The sequence below is a fragment of the Erinaceus europaeus genome, chromosome 1 (genome assembly GCF_950295315.1).
Source record: "Erinaceus europaeus chromosome 1, mEriEur2.1, whole genome shotgun sequence".
NCBI classification, from domain to species: domain Eukaryota; kingdom Metazoa; phylum Chordata; class Mammalia; order Eulipotyphla; family Erinaceidae; genus Erinaceus; species Erinaceus europaeus.
In genome coordinates, this window is record NC_080162.1 from 143997294 (window position 1) to 144017871 (window position 20578).

The 20578-nt window shown below is 45.6% G+C and overlaps 1 protein-coding gene across 1 annotated transcript in view; it reads left to right on the forward strand.

Annotated features, from left to right (window-relative positions):
- CLSTN2 (calsyntenin 2) overlaps positions 1–20578 on the forward strand; it is a 470509-nt gene that overhangs the window by 432423 nt on the left and 17508 nt on the right. Inside the window, exons 9-10 of the mRNA XM_060196589.1 lie at positions 5814–5976; positions 18865–19031. Coding sequence (XP_060052572.1) covers positions 5814–5976; positions 18865–19031 — 330 coding nt within the window. The remainder of the gene's footprint in view (positions 1–5813; positions 5977–18864; positions 19032–20578) is intronic.

The following is a 20578-nucleotide window of genomic DNA, read 5'->3' on the forward strand; positions in this document are numbered from 1 at the left end:
TAGGACAGAGAGAAATGGAGAGAGGAGAGGAAGACAGAGAGAGAGAAAGATAGACACCTGCAGACCTGCTTCACTGCCTGTGAAGCGACTCCCCTGCAGGTGGGGATCCAGGGGCTCAAACTGGGATCCTTACGCCAGTCCTTGAGCTTTGCGCCACCTGCGCTTAACCTGCTGTCACATTTGATTCTTTGTTACCCTGAACACCTACTTTTCTCCTCAACCTTCCCTATATCATTAAAGTGAAAACTTTGAAGGCACAGCATTTATCTGATGAGTGTTGCACCCCCAGTTCCCTAGAATACTCCCTCTTGTGATAATTAGTGAGGCTGTGTCCTGTGTGCAACAGATGCACTCAAGAATACTTGGCTTACTGGAAGCACTAAGCTGCAACTTCCAAGTGACCCTTAAAGGATATTTGACCCTGGCTCCCCACCTGCAGGGGAGTCGCTTCACAGGCGGTGAAGCAGGTCTGCAGGTGTCTATCTTTCTCTCCCCTCTCTCTCTGTCTTCCCCTCCTCTCTCCATTTCTCTCTGTCCTATCCAACAACAAAAGCAACGTCAACAATGGCAATAATAACCGCAACGAGGCTGCAACAACTAGGGCAACAAAAAGGGGGGAAAATGGCCTCCAGGAGCGGTGGATTCATGGTGCAGGCACCGAGCCCAGCAATAACCCTGGAGGAAAAAAAAAAAAAAAAGGATATTTGAACCATTCTCCCAACCAGTTGATTTTCCCATCTCATTTCATGGCAAGCTCCTCAGACCCCCAAGTCCCTCTGAAAGACTATCCTATTCCCAAATGAAGGCGTTTTTTTTTATTTGTTTGCTTGTTTGTTTTTGTCACCTTCCCTATTTAACTGACCCTTCTCCAACATGTGTATCTGGTCTGTGATTCACTTGCAGCAGCACAGCCACCACAATGAAAAGGCCAGCAGGGCTTGAGAGAGCAAAGTATCTTTGGTTGAGGGAGCCCTTGGGCATGGTCTCAGCGTGGGGGCGGTGGCTTTAGGTATGTGAGTGTTGGCTGCTGTCACCAGGCCAGTGATTCACAGTCAGGAATGAAAGTTCCTCTCTGCCCTCTGAAAAGGACACTTTGCCTAATTTCCTTCTTTCGTAGTCATGCTATGCACTGGCACATTTATTTTGCTTGCTCTTGGCTTGATCATTTTTCAATTAAAGTTTGTCCTTGCTATTCTAGCAGAGGGTTAATGTAGGTCTCTTCTTGATCATGGATCCACATCTAGGAAACCCTAATGAGGAATTTCTTTTAACTGCCTTCATAAATTACTTAGCGTGAGAAATCTGCAGGTGTATGCCTGGTCTGGGTCCAAAAAAAAAAAAAAAAGGTTTACCTGTTTAGATGCTCAATTGGGAGTTAACCAAGGAAGCTCCCACTCTTTCCTGAGTCTCAATAAAATTGTTCCTCATTCCCAGGTGCCCCTGATTATGACTTGTGGCATTCATTAAACCGTCTTGTATGACCTATATTAAAAATGAGATAAGATGAACCCCCTTGAAAGTTCCCAGAATTATGTTTTACTGTTGTTGTTGTAATTATCATTAGGACTTCACCATTTCAAGCTGGCTTATCCAAATATAAAGACAGAGGGGCCAGTTGGTGGTACACCTGGTTGAGTGCACATGTTACAGTGCATAAGGACTGAGGTTCAAGTCCCTGGTTCCCACCTGTAGGGGTAAAGCTTTGTGAGTGGTGAAGCAGGGCTGCAGGTGTCTCCTTTCCTCTCTCCCTCTCTATCTTCCCCACTTCCCTCTCAATTTCTAGCTGTCTCTATCCAGTATATAAATAGAGATAGTAAAAAAGAGAGAGAGAGCCCAAGAGACAGAGAAATACACCAAGTATGGCATCTAAGCTTCCTTCAGCACTGGGGACTAGGCTTAAGCCTGGCTTCTGTGCATGAGAAAACATGTGCACTATCCAAGTGAGCTATTTTTCTGGTCTCAGAATTAATAGATTTTGAATCCTCTCAAACTCTGTGGACAGCAGTTGAAATAGGAAAAAAAAATTGGCCATATGTGTCAAAAGCCATCAAAGTAGTTGGAAGTACTTTTCACCCTCTAACTCCAATTCCAGGAATCTTTCCCAAGGCTATAATCAGACTGGGGCAAATATTTATTTATGTACAAAGAAATACCATATACTGTCAGGTACCTTTTTCTGGTATGCAATACATGCCCGTTATCTAGGATTATCTACACATTGTATAGCATATCCATATTATAGAGATATCTAGAATAAATCTGGGGCCAGGGAGACAACGTAGTGGTTCTGCAAAAGATGTTCATGCTTCAGAATCTGAAGTCCCAGGCACCACTATAATCTGGAACTAGGTCTCTCTTGCTCTGTATATGCTCATCTCTGTCTCTTTCTCTCTCATTAACATCAAACATATAGAACAAATGTGAGGAGGCACTTTAATGCTGATGGTAATCCAAATCTGCACATTTTTTTAAAATATTTTTTATCCCCTTTTGTTGCCCTTGTTGTTTTATTGTTGTAGTTATTGATGTCGTTGTTGTGGGATAGGACAGAGAGAAATGGAGAGAGGAGGGGAAGACAGAGAAGGGAGAGAGAGAGAAAGACAGACACCTGCAGACCTGCTTCACCACCTGTGAAGTGAATCGACTCCCCTACAGGTGGGGAGCCGGGGGCTCGAACTGGGATCCGTAAGCCGGTCCTTGCACTTTGTGGCACGTGTGCTTAACCTGCTGCGCTACCGCCCAACTCCCTGTACATTTTTTTAAACTGTAAGCACAGTGTGATCCACACTGACCTTTCCTAGCTGTTGTTCTAGTAAAGCCATAAATAGAAAAGTTCCATCTTCCAGGAGCAGGCTTTGAAGACATTGCAGGCTTGGAGTCTGTTGCACGCCTTGAATATTCTAATAAAACGAGAAGTCAGGAAACTGGGGCTGGGTGTGCAGAGCCCCTGTTTTGATGAGGACTATTGTTCATGGAGTGTCTTTGTGAGGGTGGAGGAAAGGGCTAGCAGAGGGTGGTGATATTGAGAGGCGTAGTGACTACTGTTGCATTATAAAACACTTCACTCGCTTCTTCCTTGGAATTCGTGTTGTGTGTTCTGCAACAGTGCTGAGAGAATTGCAGAGGCTGGCTCTGCAGCATCTTGGGTGGATGTGCCTGGGGGGTGTGGTCACAGTGGTGATGGCTACAACTGACTCATTCCACACTGTGGACCTGGTCCCCAGGATGTGAATCCTATTCCAGGGTCTGGAAAGTGACTACCTTCCTTTGACTGCATATCTCAAGGCATTGCACTTCCTCAGAGTGGGAGCATCCTCATGCAAACACTTTCCTTAGATTCCCATTATGCTTTCCTTTCACCCCTAGTCTCTAATATGGTTGCTGAGCCAAGATGGCATCTGTTAAGCTAGCCTGTGCATGTTCTGTCACTCAGTCCTGTCAGGAAAATGAAGTTTTTCCTCAAGGGAAAACACAAATAGCAGAGGGTGACATCCAGCCAATGTGTTAAGGCTGCCCCCATGAGCCCCCCACACCACCCCCTTCTCAACCCCCAACCCTTAACCCTATATCCTGCTATCACCAAACATGACAAATGAGGCAATAACCCAACAGGCACTGAGAGAAAGACTCAAAGCCCTGTTATCAATGGATAGACGCTTGCATCCACTGCCTGCTTGTCTACCTGCCCCTATGTCCACCCCTACCAGGACCAAGCTTTTGTCTCTTGCCTCTGGCCTTTTTCGTTCTTTGAAGAGTATATACTTTCTATTTACCATTTGCTTCCATTCTTTCTTTCTCGTGCCACCCTACCTATCAGATGGTGCAGTACCCTATTAGTCTGTCTTCAGCTCTGTCCTTTATGACATCCATAACCCTGGGTCAGCCCAAGAACTCTATACTGATCCCAAGTCTGATCTCAAGCACGAAACAGGAAGGGGGTGTAAGGCAGACAGGACCCCTTGCAAGGGGCAACAGGGACTAAGCTGCATATTCAGTGGAGCATAACAGGATTTTGGAGCTATCTGCTTGGACCCCCTCCTGCTTACCTTCCAAGGGCCCCTACAATATCCATCAGACTTTATCGGGCTAATGGGCTTCAAAAGGAGTAATTTTCTGAGACATGAGTCAGGACAGTATAAAAAGAACATTAAGGAAAAATTCTTATTCCGGAATGAAAGCGGAAAGATCATTTAGCATCCCTGTTGGTGTTATCTATTCATGAGAAACAGCACATTTCAGTCAGAGTGGGATGTAGGGAGGGCTTTGATGGCCTCACCTCAGGGTCACCCCTGTGCGGAGCTCATCTGTCTCTGCTTGGGTGGATGGCAGGGGTGATGGAGACAAGAGGATGCAGATGAGAGACATTTAAGAGGTGGAGGGATTGGAGGGAGAGGGAGGGCGGAGGAAATGTCTAAAGTGACTTGAAGACACTGGATTGGGTCCAGAGGGAAGGATGATATTCTCCAGCTTTTCACGTTTCCTCTTTTCATTCTCAAGATACACCAGTAGTAACTTCTATTTTGGAGCCTTTTGGTTGTGCGAGTTTAGTCCCTTGTGTTCAGTGACTGTAACTCCATCCTAGCTCCCAATTGACCATTCAAGTTGGGTTTGGGTTACCAGCTCCCACACCAGAAGTCTTGGGTACAAAATGTTAGGATGAATGAACGGAGAGAACTAACACACAAGCACAATGATTATAGCTAATAATGTTGTTAGGAGCGTGGAAGTGTGCTAGGGGAGTAGATTTTAGGTATTTTTCCCATACTTACAAAATGGAAGCTGTTGAGGAGGTGATAAGTTAATTAACTCCACTACAATTATATTCACACTGTACTGTGAATATAAATATATACAATTTTTAAATTATTTTATTTATTTATTAATGAGAAAGATAGGAGGAGAGGGAGAAAGAACCAGACATTACTCTGGTACACGTGCTGCCAGGAATTGAACTTGGGACCTCATGCTTCAGAGTCCAATGCATTCTCCACTGAGCCACCTTCCGGTCCAAAATATATATAGTTTTTTTACAGTATAATGTTTTAAAGTTGTAGGGACCTGATTATAACAGTTCTCTGTACTCAGTCCTGATGGGTAAGGCCCATTTGTGGTCATTCTCTGTCCCTGTCTTTGGGTACTCCAATGTAGGCAAAATCTCAGTCCTCTTTGGAAGGTCACTCCCCTCAATTTATTTTATAGTTACCTCATAATTGTAAGGGCATGAAAATAAACCACATCCTCCAGAAAACCTTGAGATGAAATCAAAGGAATCAGGGGCTCCCTTTCTTCTGCTTTTTCTTCTTCCTTTTCCACGCCCATTGCTTTCTCTCTTACTCCTTTCTAACTCCCTACTTTTCCCCCTCCCTTGTCTTCTTCTTTCTCTTCGCCTTCCTCTTCCTGTCTCTATCTTTGTCTTTCTTTCTTCTTTCAAATTTCTTTCTAATATTCATTCATAAACTTTGAAAAACAATATTAATTTAATGGTTTTTCTACTAAAGAAAAGAGAAAAACGCCCATACAGAGAAAAGTTCAACTGATGCCCCTACCTGGCCATCAAGAACTTTCCAGCCTAAACAGCTAGTAATTATGTGAGTGAGATAATCTATCCACAATCAAGTATTTACCCAAAGATTGAATGCTCACCTGTTGGATGTGAACTACAATCTCAGTGCATATCAACCACTTTTCTCACGGAGCACTCTGCAATGAAACTGTTGGTTGAAGATACCATCTCTTCCTTTCATACTTAGAAGAAAAGTCTAGTTGATGTTTCCTTGCATACTTAAAGTATTGTTTCTCTTTCTCTTTGCTAGATCTGTGACAAAGAATGGCATTACTATGTCATCAATGTGGATTTTCCTGTAGTTACCTTATACATGGATGGAGCAACCTATGAACCCTACCTGGTGACCAACGATTGGCCCATTCATCCATCTCACATAGCCATGCAACTCACAGTTGGTGCTTGTTGGCAAGGTAACCTTTAACTCAATCTTCTCTCTCACCCATCTGTATATGATCCATGAAGAAAATAAAAAACAGACTTGGTGGTGATGGACCCAGTAGAGCACACATGTTATCATATACAAAGACCCAGTTTCAAGCCCCATTTCCCATCTGCAGGGGGGAGATTTCATGAGTGGTGTAGTGCTGCAAGTGTTTATCCTTTCTCCCTCCCTCTGTTTCTGTCTCTGTGTCTTTCACCCTTTATAAAGATTACCACAGGGAATTATGGAGTCACAATGATAGTCATTGTGGCAAAAATGAAAGAAAGAAAGGAAAATAATGAAGGAAGAAAAAAAGAAAGTGATATGAAAAACATCCAGGAAAATGTACTACCCCTTACTAATGAAACAGGGCTTATTCAAATAAGGATTAAATCAGATACTAAATGTGTATAAAGATAAAGCAATGAGCTGGAGACCAGGTTTTGATTCTAGGTCAACTGAGAGTTTTGAAGGTGGCCTCTGAGTGGCTGTACCTTCTACAGTTCTGGAACCTTATCTGATTTCAAGCTGAGGCTGTGCAGAGCAAAAGCTGAGTGAAAACTCTTGTGTGCAAATTCCTACTTGGCTGTATTAATTGCTACACTGGTAAGGAGTCTGGGAAGTCTCTTTCCCTTCACACCAGTTGCCCAGGTCCCAACCCTTCCGTTTGGAGTATGCATGACTGTACTGGGGGGGGGGGGGGGTAGTCCCCAGGCATGGAGCCACCAAAGTCTGCTCCAGTGCAGCTCAGAGCTGTCCCCTTCCCAGTCACTAAGGACAGAAGTCGTCCCTTACTGCTTTCCTGCTTTCTTGCTTTCTGAGCTGCTACCTCTCTACTTATTACCTAGTTCAGGCTAATCTCCTTTTCAGAAAAGAGAAAGCCAGCTCTTTCAGAATGTTGTAACTCTCCTGACTCACACAGGTGAACTGGACACTGATTTTGGTCCCTTCTGATCTGGAAACCCCAACAAGGGACCAGAGGGGGCCAGGAAGTTGCTCCCCCCAAATAAATCAGTGCTTTGTGATAAGACCCTGCCTCTTGGTGATGGAGTCTTTGCTAGTTGCTAAAACTTGTGACTTTGATCATTCACCTTTACGAGCTTAAGACTCTGGCATAAGCACATCTTTAGAGCATCAGCTGACTGAGTAATGGCCCAGCAGAGATAGGGTCCCTCTGGTTTGGGACAGAAAATACATTCTGGTCTGCATATGGTGTAATCCAGTGTCCCCAATTCAGGTGGGAAACACAGCAAGCATGAAGCAAGGGGAGAGCCTGTGCTTTTCAGTTGAGGCCAACTGCTGATATCTGACATATGTCACATGAGAGCAAAATATAAATTAGACATTTCAGTGAAACTTGGCAGTTCCATTGCTTCTACACAAGTCCCTAGTACCGCATAAAGCTAATTAATAAAGCCAATCACAGGCTGAGTTAGCATAATTAGTCATTGAGCAGAGTTGTCTTAGAGTAGTGACCCTCTCTTATGACTCAGTACCCTCTCTGGACAGCACTGCCAGCTTGTGAGTGTTCTGGAACATTCTGGTGACTTCCCAAAGGTGAGAGTGCTGGTTTGGTTTTCACCAGGCTCTTTGCTATGACTTCCCCAGAGGCCCACAGAAACCCATTTCTGATTCCTGTCTCCCCAAGCTGCAGTGGAAACCTACCTCCATCTTACCAGGCCAGCTCCAGTACTGCTGCCCAGCACAGGCCACAGAGTAGAGAAGCAGCCCCTCCAGATAAAGAGTGATTCTGTTAAGAGTCAGGATAGTCCTAATGAATCAACTGAGTGAGATTCAGTCATGTCACAGGGCAAGCAAACCTCAATTTCTTGGTCACTTGAAATATTTCTCATTTTGGGGCTGGGCGGTGACACAGCGTGTTAAGTGCACATGGCGTGAAGTGCAAGGACAGGCATATGGATCCCAGTTCGAGCCCCCAGCCCCCCACCTGCAGGGGTAGTCACTTCACCGTCAGTGAAGCAGGTCTGTAGATTTCTATCTTTCTCTCCCCCTCTGTCTTCCCCTCCTCTCCATTTCTCTCTGTCCTACCCAACAACGACAGCAATAACAACAACAGTAATAACAACGATAAACAACAAGGGCAAAATTCTTTATTTTATTCCCAGCCTTGCCACATTCTAGTAGTGTAAAGCTGCAGAATTCCTGACTGCTTTGAGAAGCTCTTCTGTGTAAAACTAACTGGATGGGCCTGTATGATGCTCACCTTGAAAGCAGGTGCACTGACTTGGGTCCAAGCCCAGACCCCGCTGAGGAGACTGAGGGCATGAAGGTGAAGCCCACTATAGGGGACACCTGCCTGGGCAGGTGGCTAAGGCCCCTGGACACCATGGCCCCACCTGCAACCACCCCTTGAAATCGACCAGCCTTTACAGCAAACTTGCTAAATTCAGATTGCCCTGCTCAAATGTATTTGAGCTTGAAGTTGAGATGGGTGTGGAGAGAAAACAATTTTGTGGGTCAATCCATATTCCTTAGAGCAGCCTTCATTATTTATTTCTAGAAGATAGAGAAAGAGTTGGTGAAAGAGAGAGACCAGAGCACCACTCAGCTTGGCTCTGGCATATGATGATGCCATTGGGGACTGAACCCGAGGCCTTCGGAGCCTAAGGTGCTGAGTGTTAATGATGAGCTCTCTCCTTGTTCTTGAATCCGGATTCTCAGCTGCTGCACTTACATACCAGATGGTGCTGGCAAGCTTGGGCTCTGCTCACCTGAGTTTGACCTGTACATTACATGTGTGAACATGGCTGGGGATTCATGATACAGAGTTAGATCCTGAAAGATGGAATAGTCAGGCAGCTTTGTGAAGAATGGGGCAGGTCAGGGTGGGTACAGTGGCAGAGCAGAATAACCCATCCAAGTGGGTCCTGAGGACACTTAACTACGTCAGCTACAACCCACATGATTTGTGCTAAGTCTGCACGGAAATACAGTTGTCTTAAAAGAGCAGCTTTTTAAATCAGTCCTGTCTATTTAATTTATTTTTGTTCATTTGTCTTATTTGAGGGGGCAGATTTTTATTTTATCTTATTTTGTTTTAGTGGTCTGCCGTGCTAGCTTCATGGGCGGGAGACAGAGATGATCAGGAACTTATGGCTGAGCTGAGAACGCAGTTCAATCTTTATTCATGAGCGGGGATGTAGTTTAAAAACAATCTAATCTCTAATCACAACTCTGTCCTGCATCTTTCTCCTCCTGCGGAAGAGTCAGGAACAAAGGAAATACATACGATAGGGGGCGGGGGGAAAAGGAAAAAGCGCTAACCAGTGAGGACTAAACCAAATGTCCCAGAGGCAGGGGGAGCGAGGGCCAAACCAATATCCCGGAGGCAGGGGAGTGCCCAGCCTACATGCAGTGGACATGCAAACAGAACACATCGCAAGCAACACAAAGCGAACCCAATGTGATGATAAAAACAGAAGGCTTCACAAGCAGAATCCAGAAGCATACCAACAGTGGTCACTGAGACTTTGCCTCTCCAGGCCACATTTTTTTTCTGATAGAAACAAGAGTCCAAGAGAGGTAGGCATTGCACCCCCAAAGCTGATGTACAGTGAGGACTGACCTCGAACCTGGGTCATGTACACACAGTGACTTATTTTATTTTATCTATTTTATTTATTTATTTTTATGAGGAACAACTAGTCCATTGGATAAGAGGGGTACAATTCCAAAACACAATTCTCCCACCAGAATTCTCCATCCCACCCCCTCCATTGGAAGCTTTCTTACTCTTTATCCATCTGGGAGTGTGGACCCAGCATCATTATGGGGTGCAGAAGGTGGAAGGTCTGACTTCTGTAATTGCTGCTTTGCTGGACATGGGCATTGGCAGGTTGATCCATACCCCCAGCCTGCTTCTGTCATTCCCTAGTGGGGCGGGGATCTGAGGAGGTGGGTTTCCAGGACATTTTGGTGAGGTCATCTCCCCAAGGCAGTTACTTCTAATTATAATGTCTGTGTGGTCTTTTCAGTTGGCAAAACATGTGCAGGCTGCTTCTGGGGTATTCTTTCACCACTGTCCAAGCCCACAGCTATCTCCTATGAAAGCCTCATGGAGAAGGGTGGCAGCCATGCTCCACATTCATTCTCTCTCACCCAAGTCTGAGGGCTCCTCATTCCACTCAGGGGCTTTGGCAGGGCCGCCCCTCAGTGAACACAATTTCACGGGTGGTCACGCAGCAGTTCCCAGCAGTGCAAATGACATCACCATCTGAAATCTTGCTCTCTCTCTCTCTCTTTTTCTCATTTCCTCATTTTGCTGATAGAGATATCCAAGAAACGTGGAGACCAAGTGAAGTGTGTAATGGAGCCCCAGAAGCTGCACCTTTAAAGCTTGTTCTTATGCCCCTGGAGGTGTTTGATGTGGGCTAAAGGTGACTGGTGGGGGCAGATGAGTGGCCCTCAGTCACTTCTTGGCTAGCATTCCCTGACCCTTTCAGTGTTCATTTGTCCATCTCCCCAGCCCTTCCAGCAAGCATATACCTGACACTGAGTGAGCAAGACAGATGGCTATAGATGCCCCACAGTTAGCTCTGGACATTGGAGATCTCAGTACATGGAGTCATAAGGGTCTACATGTGCAGTCCTGCCGCATTTCATTCCCCAGGTATCAAGCTAAGACATTCAGAGGCAAGATACTGACTCCAAAGGTCCAGTGCAGCTATTATAAGAGGTCTGGAACTGTCTCCTGCTCTGCCCAAATCCATCCCTCCCTCTACTAAACTACAAGTGAGGTCTGTGGAGCCTGGAGATCATTTAGGCCTCATTTTGGGTGGGAGGAAATACTCAAGGAGAGAGAGCAAATACTGGGCCTCTCACTAGCTGGAAATGTGATGGGAGTTAGGTGGTGGCACACTTGGTTAAGTATGCACATTACCATGCATCAGGACTGGGGTTCAAGCCCCCGTTCCACACTTGTAGGGAGAAATACATCATGAGGATGAGGAAGGTCTACAGGTGCCTCTTACTCTCATTGTATCTAGCTCCCTCTTCCTTCTCAATTTCTATCTGTCCTATCAAATGCTTATATATATATATATATATATATATATATATATATATATATATATATGAAAAAATGGGAGTGGTAGATTTGCCAATCACAAAGCTCCTACCAGTAACTCTGGTGGCAATTAATAATAATAATAATAATATAATAAATGTGACTTCAGAGTTGGTGAAATAGCGCATCTGGATAGTGTACTACCTGGCCATGTGTCACTTGGGTTCAAGCCTGGACCCCATCACATTGAAGGAAGCTTCAGTGCTGCGGCCTCTTTCATTCTCTCTGCCTCTTTGTCTCTATGAAAGAAGGAAGCCTTGACCTTCTTCACACTGATACCTGAATAGGTGTTAGAGGTGATTATTAATCTCTCCAGTGAAATTTCTTTCCCAGAAACTGGTCCAAGAGTGTCACTTCACAATGAGTGAGCCCCATAACTGGCATGCAAACAGTTGAGGGTTGTGGGCAAGTCAGTCAAACAGATTGCATTTTCAGCAGACTTGTGAGAGCTTTCAGGAGTTCAGCAAGCATTGAGACACTCCACGGTGGCAGTATAGGGTGGCTTATGTGGTTTCCCAAACTTGACCTTAGCCTCCTGGAGGAGGAGCCTGTTGTGGGAGAGCTTCCTGGGGAACACCATCTGAGTATAAGACAGACCACACCAGTGTCTGCCCCTTGCTCCCAGCAGCAGAAACCCATGGGAGACAAGATCATTTCAACCCAGACTTTATTAAGGGAATTTGTTCTAAATTAGATCAATCTCATTAAGGGAAGGCTGGCATTCCTAGTCCTTGTGCTCATTTAAGTGTCTGGCAGATAAAATGACCTGGAAATGTACCCTAGATTTCAGGAGCACCTGTGGTTCCACTTCCCCTTCTCTGCTGCTCAAGGGATTATTTCTGCCTCTCCATGCCTTTCTTGACCCTTCCTGGTCTTTGTGGTTCTTCCCCAAAGCTGCCTATACATTCATAGCATCAGATGTATAGAACTGCCCCTTTCTCTGACTTCTGCTGCTGTGTGTTGAGGGAGCTGAGGTAGAAAGGTGTGTGTGTGTGTGTGAGAGAGAGAGAGAGAGGGAGAGGGAGAGGGAGAGGGAGAGGGAGAGGGAGAGGGAGAGGGAGAGGGAGAGGGAGAGGGAGAGGGAGAGGGAGAAGGGGAGGGGGAGAGGGAGAGAGAGAGAGAGAGAAGGAGGAGAGAGTCAGTCAGGTGGAGGTAAAACAAGGTGATGTAGGAAGGCCAAGGTTCAGAATTCTAGGGGAAGGCCCCCAGCAAAGAGAGGGACAGGATGGTTGCTGAAAAACAGAGCCAGAAGCAGAAAACTCTGTGGTGAAACCTCCCAAGAAAAGAGAAGAGTTGGGGCTGGGGGACGGGAGGGAATTGGGGAGGCTTCCTGAGTGACAACCAAGAGCCAGGCTGCTTCAGGCAGGTTCTACCACTTTGTTAAGAGAACTTTGTTGGGGGAGAAGTACCCTGTGGAGCCTCTCCTGGGCATCCCAGGGACTGCCCAGATCTTGGTCTGACATCACTAGCACACTTGTCAACTCTCTTTATAGACAGCTGGGTGACAGAGCTAGTTAACAGGTGCAGGGGGCCAAGCAGCCTGGAAGACATGATTTTTAGTAGTGATGAGTAGAATTTGGATTTCAATTGTGAGCTGGGATGATAAGGAAGAGGACAGACTAATTAGCCTATTCAAGAATCCTCTCCTGTGGCCTGACCCAGAGAGAGACAAAGAGACCTGAGATTTCTCTGAAGGCAGTGTCTGAGCCAGACTGAACTTGGCCACAAGGCAGAGGCTGGTTTTGTCCAGAGAATTCCACTAAACACAGGAGGGCTGTGCTGTCAGGCAGAGTTCATTCTGTCTGCAAAAACCTTTCTCTACAATTAAGACACTGCACTCCACACTCTGGGTTGTGTGAGCAGCATTTCTTAAGCTTAAACAAAGACTCAATTTTTTTTTAATTACTGGCAAAAACATCAATGCAAATGAAGCCCCACTGATTACATTTGGCTTTCAATTCACTGACAGGACACAGTAGGCTAATTGGGGCTGCAGACACTGCCCAGAGACACACCGGAGCCATTACCCACAATCACCCAACAAGTAGATGTTACCAAATTAGCTTCTACCCTCTTTGTTATACCCAACTCACTGGAAACTCACAAGTGGGGGTGAGTTTCCTTGCCAATGTCAGATGCACCTGAGAAATAATAGCCCCCACAATGGCAGGCCAAAGACAATCAGAGCTGCACAGGATGGGTTTAGAATATGTCTAGCCTGACCTGCCAACACCCTTGTTCAGCGGGGAAGCAATTACAGAAGCCAGACCTTTCACCTTCTGCACCCCATGATGATCCTGGGTTCACACTCCCAGAGGGGTAAAAAATAGGAAAGCTTTCAAAGGAGGGGATAGATAATAGAGTTCTGGTGGTGGGAATTGTGTGGAATTGTACCCCTCTTATACTATAAGAGTCTTGTCAATATTTCCATTTTATAAGTAAATTTTTTTTTAAAAAAAGAATTATGTCTAGTCATGGTTTAGAAAATAGCCATGGGTGGCGGAAGAGAGGTCCAAAAAGGATGACAGAGGACCCAGTGGGGGTTGTATTGTTGTATGGAAAACTGGGAAATGTTATGCATGTACAAACTATTGTATTTACTGTTGAATGTAAAACGTTAATTCCCCAATAAAGAAATTTTAAAAAGATAAATAAATAAATAAGAAAATCACCAAGATATAGGTGATGATGCATTTCCCAGCACCATGTTTCTCTAAATATCTTTTTAAAAAGATTTTTATTTATTTATTTATTTATTTATTTATTTATTTATTTATGAGAAAGATAGGAGGAGAGACAGAAAGAACCAGATATCACTCTGATACATGTGCACCGGGGATTAAACTCAAGACCTCATGCTTAAAAGTCCAATGCTTAACACGCTGTGCTACCGCCTGACTTCCTAGAGAGTCCATTGCTGTATCTACAGTGCCACCTTCTGGAACACAAGATCTTTGCTGATGACGTTTTTAAAGCAATGTTTTTGTTTTCTTTTTTATATAAATTATTTTAATTTGACAGGACAGGGAGAAATTGAGAGGGGAGGGTGAGAGAGAGATTGAGAGAGAAGGAAAGAGAGAGAGAAGGGGGGAGCGGGAGGGGGAAAAGAAATTGAGATAGGGAAGGGAAGAGAGAGAAATACCTGCAGCCCTGCTTCACCACTCATGAAATTTCCCCCTTGCAGGTGGGAAGTGCGGTTTGAACCGGGATCCTTGCTCATGGTAACATGCGTGCTCACCTCTGTGCTCCACTGTCCGGCTCTCGTTTATTTATTGGTTTATTTTGGAGGACTATTTTGTTTAAAAACTGTTTTTTTTCTTGTTTATTTATGTATGTGGGTTTTTGCACTTCTTTGACCTTGCTTTGTAACCCTTTAAAATCTGGAGGGTAAAGATTTATAATTCACAGTGTAAAATACCAACCACACCAACTACCAGTCCCAGGGCCATTTCGCGAAGAAGAACCTTTGACCTGTTCCTATTATCCCATATAGGACATTAGTCACCTTAGTTTCCACTGAACCCTCCAGATAGATTAGCAAAATGGTTTGTTTTCTTGTAAGTTTCTTTGCTTTCCTTATTTACAGTCTGCAAATGAATAAAACTCCCTGATAATTGCCTTTCACTTCCTTACCTATTTCACCTGGCACAATCACATCACATCTCATCCATTGTATCCTCCAAGGCATGATTTCATTTGTATAATGGCAGAATAGTCTTCCCCTGAGTATATATCACACGGCTTCTTTATCCAGTCATGTGCTAATGGGGAATTTAGCTAGATTTCAATTTTTGTTATCATGAGTAATGCTGTTATAAATATGTGTACATATTCCCTCTCAAATCAGTGTTTTTCTCTGCCCTCTGATAAATGTCTGTTTGCAGGAATGTAAGTCATTTTAACTTTCATTTAAAAAAAAAAACAGTCTTAACCCTGCTTTCCAATAGAGGTGGCACCAATTTGATATCAACAGTGTACCAAAGTCCCTTTTCTCCACATTCTCATAAACCACTATGCTGTCTCTTCAGCTCAGAGACAGACTTTAAAGTGCAAATAGCTTGAACATGGATGCATAGAGGCATGGAGAGTGTGGCCTCTTACTGAGTTCTCTGGCCTCATTTAGCCCCTGCCTCAGTCCTACTGGAGCCAATTTTTCATTAGTCCATTAAGATCACCTGTCTTTCCTATTAGACTTCTATTTTCCATGTGTGACTACCTTTCTAAGGCCCCTTACATAGTGAATTGTGCTTCCTTGTAAGCTCTTAGAACTCTTCCCACTACTCCCTGGTGCTCCGTCAAAACTCTGATCTTCTCATGAGGGAAACAGGTATAAAAAACAAAAATAAAATGGTCATAGTCTCAAGTACTCCTGGGTGGAACTGAGGTTTAGGACCTCTTTGTCCTCTTCTTCCCCTAACATGAGGAAACCCAACTGGGAAGAGAGGTAACTTCAAATCCCCTCAGCTGTTTCCTCCCTGTCACAGCCCTCTCTGTAGCAGCAAATAAGAGCCAGAGGGGTATCTTCATGGAGGGCAAAGAATAAGAGATACTAGAATAAAATTCAGAACAGAATGGCATACCTGAACAACACATTAACACGCACAGAGACCCAGATTCAAGCCTTTGGTCCCCACCTACAGAGAGGAAGCTTCACAAGCAGGGAAGCAGTGCTGCAGTGCTCTCCCTCTCCCTCTCCCTCTCCCTCTCCCTCTCCCTCTCCCTCTCCCTCTCCCTCTCCCTCTCCCTCTCCCTCTCCCTCTCCCTCTCCCTGTCCCTGTCCCTGTCCCTCTGTCTCCTTCTCCCTCTCCCTCTCCCTTTCCCTCTCCCTCTCCTTCTCCCTCTCCCTCTGCCCCTTCCTGTCCCTCTGTCTCCTTCTCCCTCTTTCCCTCTCTCCCTCTCTCTCCTCTCCCTCCCCCCCCCCACACTCCCCTCTCATTTCTCTCTATCCTATCAAATAAAGAGAAAAATGGTAAAAGAAAAGAATGGTCTCTGGAAGCAGTGGATTCCTCAGCAATAACCCTGGTGGCAAAAACAAAACAAAACAGAAAAAAAGAAGTAAATACTAAAATTTCAAAAGGATATCTCTAACACACATAGGAAGGAACTTGCAGTGTTTGGGAAACTGATAGATGATGCCTGTCTCTCCTGCCTGTGACTTGTTGGCCCATTTGCTTTAGCATTCCTTTGGAAACTAACTACGTACAACCTTTCAACACTCCAAACACTGGCTATTTACTCTTTTACTTGTATTTTTCCTTTCCCCATGTCTACACTTTCTTCTTCCAACTCAAAGTGAACCCCCTGGAGAGTGTGACCCACATCTTTATAATTAACTGAGCCTAACAGAAGGCTGCACAGACAGAAAGCACTGGAAACGTGGGTAGATCTAACCTCCGGAATCCTAACATCAGGTGCGTGAATGCTTGAAGAGAGAGCCTAGTACAAGGAAGTCGGGTTGTGCTCCTTCTTAAAATGATTCACGAGCCCACTTCTGTCTGAAGGTTACCAGAGGCTCCATGTGGTGTATGCAGACACCCTGGTTATGAAAAGGAAACATTTTCAGTGTGTTCGTCATCGTTAAAATCCTGCCTCCCAGCTGTCCCTGAGTGCAGATATTTCAGGCTTTATGCTGGTTTCCTAATGCAGAATGCTAATTGAATTGATAGAGGCATCTTGGATCTGGCATCCTGAACTCCAAAATGTAGGACATAGTTGGTGGGGGGGTTAAGATAATGGTGTTCTAGAAACTGTTTTGGCATCTGAGAAAGCCTCCAGGTTTAAGCATTCATGTTGGAGCTGTTGCAGGAGCAGTTGGGGAGATGATGGGTCACAATGGGGATTCTCCCAATCTTGATCTGCAGTGGGATGAACATACACACACACACACACACACACACACACACACACACACACCCCTCAACTGGAGGCTTCTGGCCCTCCATTCTAGGACTGAACATGTTGTTACTGCTTGTGGTTGGTGTAGTCGTGGGCCACTTCTAAGTGTGGCGTGCTCACTCTACAGTAAACCCCTCCCACTTTGATGAAGATTCACTGAAACAGCCTGTGCCGGGTGACTTCACACCACATTGGCCATGTGATTCACACCTAGAGAACTACCACTGTTATGTTAAAAACAGTCCTGGACAGGGCTAGGGAGAGAGTTCAGGAGTCTGGGAAGGCTGCCTGGAGGAAATGAGGCTTCAAATAGACCCAAGGGAAGGACTGATTAGAAACCCCAAGGAAGAAAAATGGGAGGGAGGTGGTTTTCATGCTGACCTTGCTACAGCAGTGGCAATGAATAAAGAAGATGAACAGAGGGGCTAAGCCATGGGACACCAGGTCAAATGCAGACATTACAATATGCAAGGGCTCTGGTTCAAGCATCCTGGTCCAGACCTGAAGGGGAGAAATTTCAGGGGTGGTGGAACAGTGCTGAAGATGTCTCTTTCTCTCCCTCTCAGTCCCCCTTACCTCTCTAGAATAAAAAAATTTAAAAAGAAAAAATAAAGACCACCAGGAACAATCATGTAAGCACTAAGCTCCAGCAATAAATCTGCTGACAAAAAAGAAAGAAAGAAAGCAAAAAAGGAAAGAAGCTCATCAGTGAATGTGAGCTCCCCAGGACTCAGCTCAGCCAGTAGGGAAGATAGCATAAAACAGGACATAGGCAATGGGGAGAATGTCAGAGGCAGACAGAGCACAGTCAAGGAAGCCTGTTCATGCCTGAAAACATACCCTTGAGCAGGCTTGGTATTAACCTGTTGAAGAGAGCTGAGCCCATGGACTGGATGATGCTAAGGGTCTCTTGACTTCTTTCATTTTGCTGAGATACAGGGAAGCTAATGCCAGCGGGCGACTCAGGCAGTGGCGGCTCCAGCCATGAGCCGTGTGTCCTGGGGCAGCTCCCTCAGCCTCTCTGAATGTCTTGGGAAAAAGGGCACTCTGCTTGCAGGATTGCTCAGAAGCCCCAGAAGACAGCTTTAAGCCAGCAGCTCTCTTCCCTCCTTGTCTGACTCTGTTGGTCCTTCCAGTCCTCTTGGCATCAAGGGACATGCCTCTGGAAGTTGCTCTTTCCAGATTTAGAAATTACACAACTATAGAGAGCTCACCAACAGGGTTCCTGCCTTGCTGTAAGCTTAGCCCCAGTACCACATGGGAGATGTTATAGCACTAGGGAATTCTCTGGTGCTATGGTTCCTTCGTCTTCACTTCCCCCACCCCCTGTACTGTGAATGAAAACATCAGCTAGAGTCATGAAATCACACACATGGGAGACCTTAGCTCTGTAACAATGACAAATTTTTTTTTTCTTTTTCAGAAACTGACAGATTTTTTAAAATTCTGCTTCCCCCCCCCTTTTGTTGCCCTTGTTTTATTGTAGTTTTTATTATTGTTGTTGTTATTGATGTCATCATTGTTGGATAGAACAGAGAGAAATGGAGAGAGGAGGGGAAAACAGAGAGGGGGAGAGAAAGACAGACACCTGCAGACCTGCTTCACTGCCTGTGAAGCGACCACCTTGCAGGTGGGGAGCCAGGGGCTCGAACTGGGATCCTTACACCGGTGCTTGTGCTTCGCGCCACGTGCGCTTAACCCGCTCCACCCAAACCCTGAAACATGTTTATTTGGGGCAGCACTGAGCGTCCTTTGGTTCGATTCTGGCAGCTGCACTGACCCCTGGAAGGTCTAGGGGGCAGGTCATCATGTTTGTGTTCCCTCGGCAGATGATGCTTGGAGTGGGATTTGCTACCCTGTTTCCAGAAGGCACTCACATGCCTCTCTGTCTTTCAGGGGGAGAAGTCGCTAAGCCAAGGTTCGCCCAGTTCTTCCACGGTGGCCTTGCCAGCCTCACTATCCGGCCCGGCAGGGTGGAGAGCCAGAGAGTGATCTCCTGCCTGCAGGCTTGCAAGGAGGGACTGGACATTAACTCACTGGAGAGCCTTGGCCAAGGCATCAAGGTAAAGAGCCAAGGGCGTTGCCCCCTGGGCACTCGGGGAAATGGGGTCCTACAAGATAGTGCTGCTCTGGGGACTGGGGGCCATGAGGGTGGTGATCTTGTCTCCCAGGACGAGTTGTGCTGCCTTCTGAAACACCTTGCCCTGCTAGGAAAGTAGACCCATGGAGACACCCACTTGGAAGGGCATGGACTTCATTTGCTTTTGGGTTCTGTCAACTTCAATAAAATATATCACCCCTACATGGGGGAGGGAAGGAACTTTGGGGCCTGGTGGTAGGCCTGGTAAATTAACATGTATAAGGACCTGGGTTCAAGCCCTCAGTCCCACCTATAGGGGGGAAGCTTCATGAGTGGTAAAACAGTACTTCAAGTCTCTCTCTCTCTATCTCCCCACCCTCTTACTTTCTCCCTGTCTCTGTCCAAAATAAATAAATGAAATAAATAAAATTCTAAAAATAAGTTTCTCTATTAAAAACAAGAAGGAAACTTACTTTATTTTAATTTTGTTTTACCACCAAAGATATCACTAGGGCTCACAGCCTGCTTGTTTCCACCATTTCAGGTGGTGATTTTTTCATCTTCTTTCCATAGAAGATGAGATATATAGAGAGAGAAAGATGGGAGACACCTGCAGTATGGTTCCACTGCTTTTTTAACTTTCCCCACCCACTGTAGGTAAGGACTAGGGGCTCAACCTCAGATCCTTACTATCCTACCAGGAGAACCACCCTGCCGCCCCAGAGCTCTGTTTATATTTCACAATTGGTGTTGACACTGGACCAGCACAGGGATGTTATCTGGCTTCCTCTGCTCTCACTGGGGCAAAACCCCAGTCATTGATGAAAATGTCTCCTCTACAAACTGTTTATGCCATGACAAGGGGAACTTACATCTGACTAACAACTTCAGGTAGCAGGAAAGGTGTCTGTGTGGCACATGGGAGCAGAACTCCTGTTCAGACAGTGAGTGTCTCCTACTTCTGAACATCTCATGAGACTTTTTTTTTTTTTTTTTTTACCAGAGCACTGCTCAGCTCTGGCTCATGGTGGTGCAAGGGACTGAACCTAAGACCTTGGAGCCTCAGGCATGAGAGACTCTTTACATAAACATTATGCTATCTCCACCACCATGATAGGAAACTTTATTCTCTAAGCATCTCAAACATCTCTAGGGAGCAGAACACCCATTCTAGGTGAGAGAAAGCTACCCCTCCTCCCACTCCTCCTTGCCTGTCTGCCTTGTAGTCAAGAGGTTTCATGTCCTGGGCCCAGGGGTGCCTTGGGTAGATAAAGGTGCTGTGCTTGGTCCACAATCTCCAGTAAGTGGGCTCCGTCGTTCTTGCAGAACAGCTTCATGTGGCCCTGCAGCCTCCACCTGGGCGTCCTCTCCTCCATGCTGCCCTCCAGGATCACCGCATCACTGTTAAAGATGGCGGGGGGTTGCCATGGGCTATGAACAGAGCAGACTGTGGGCACAGAAGGAGACCACCGAGGCCTGGAGCTGCAGGAGGGGCGGGGTGGCTCTGGGGAGCCAGGACCATGTGCTTCT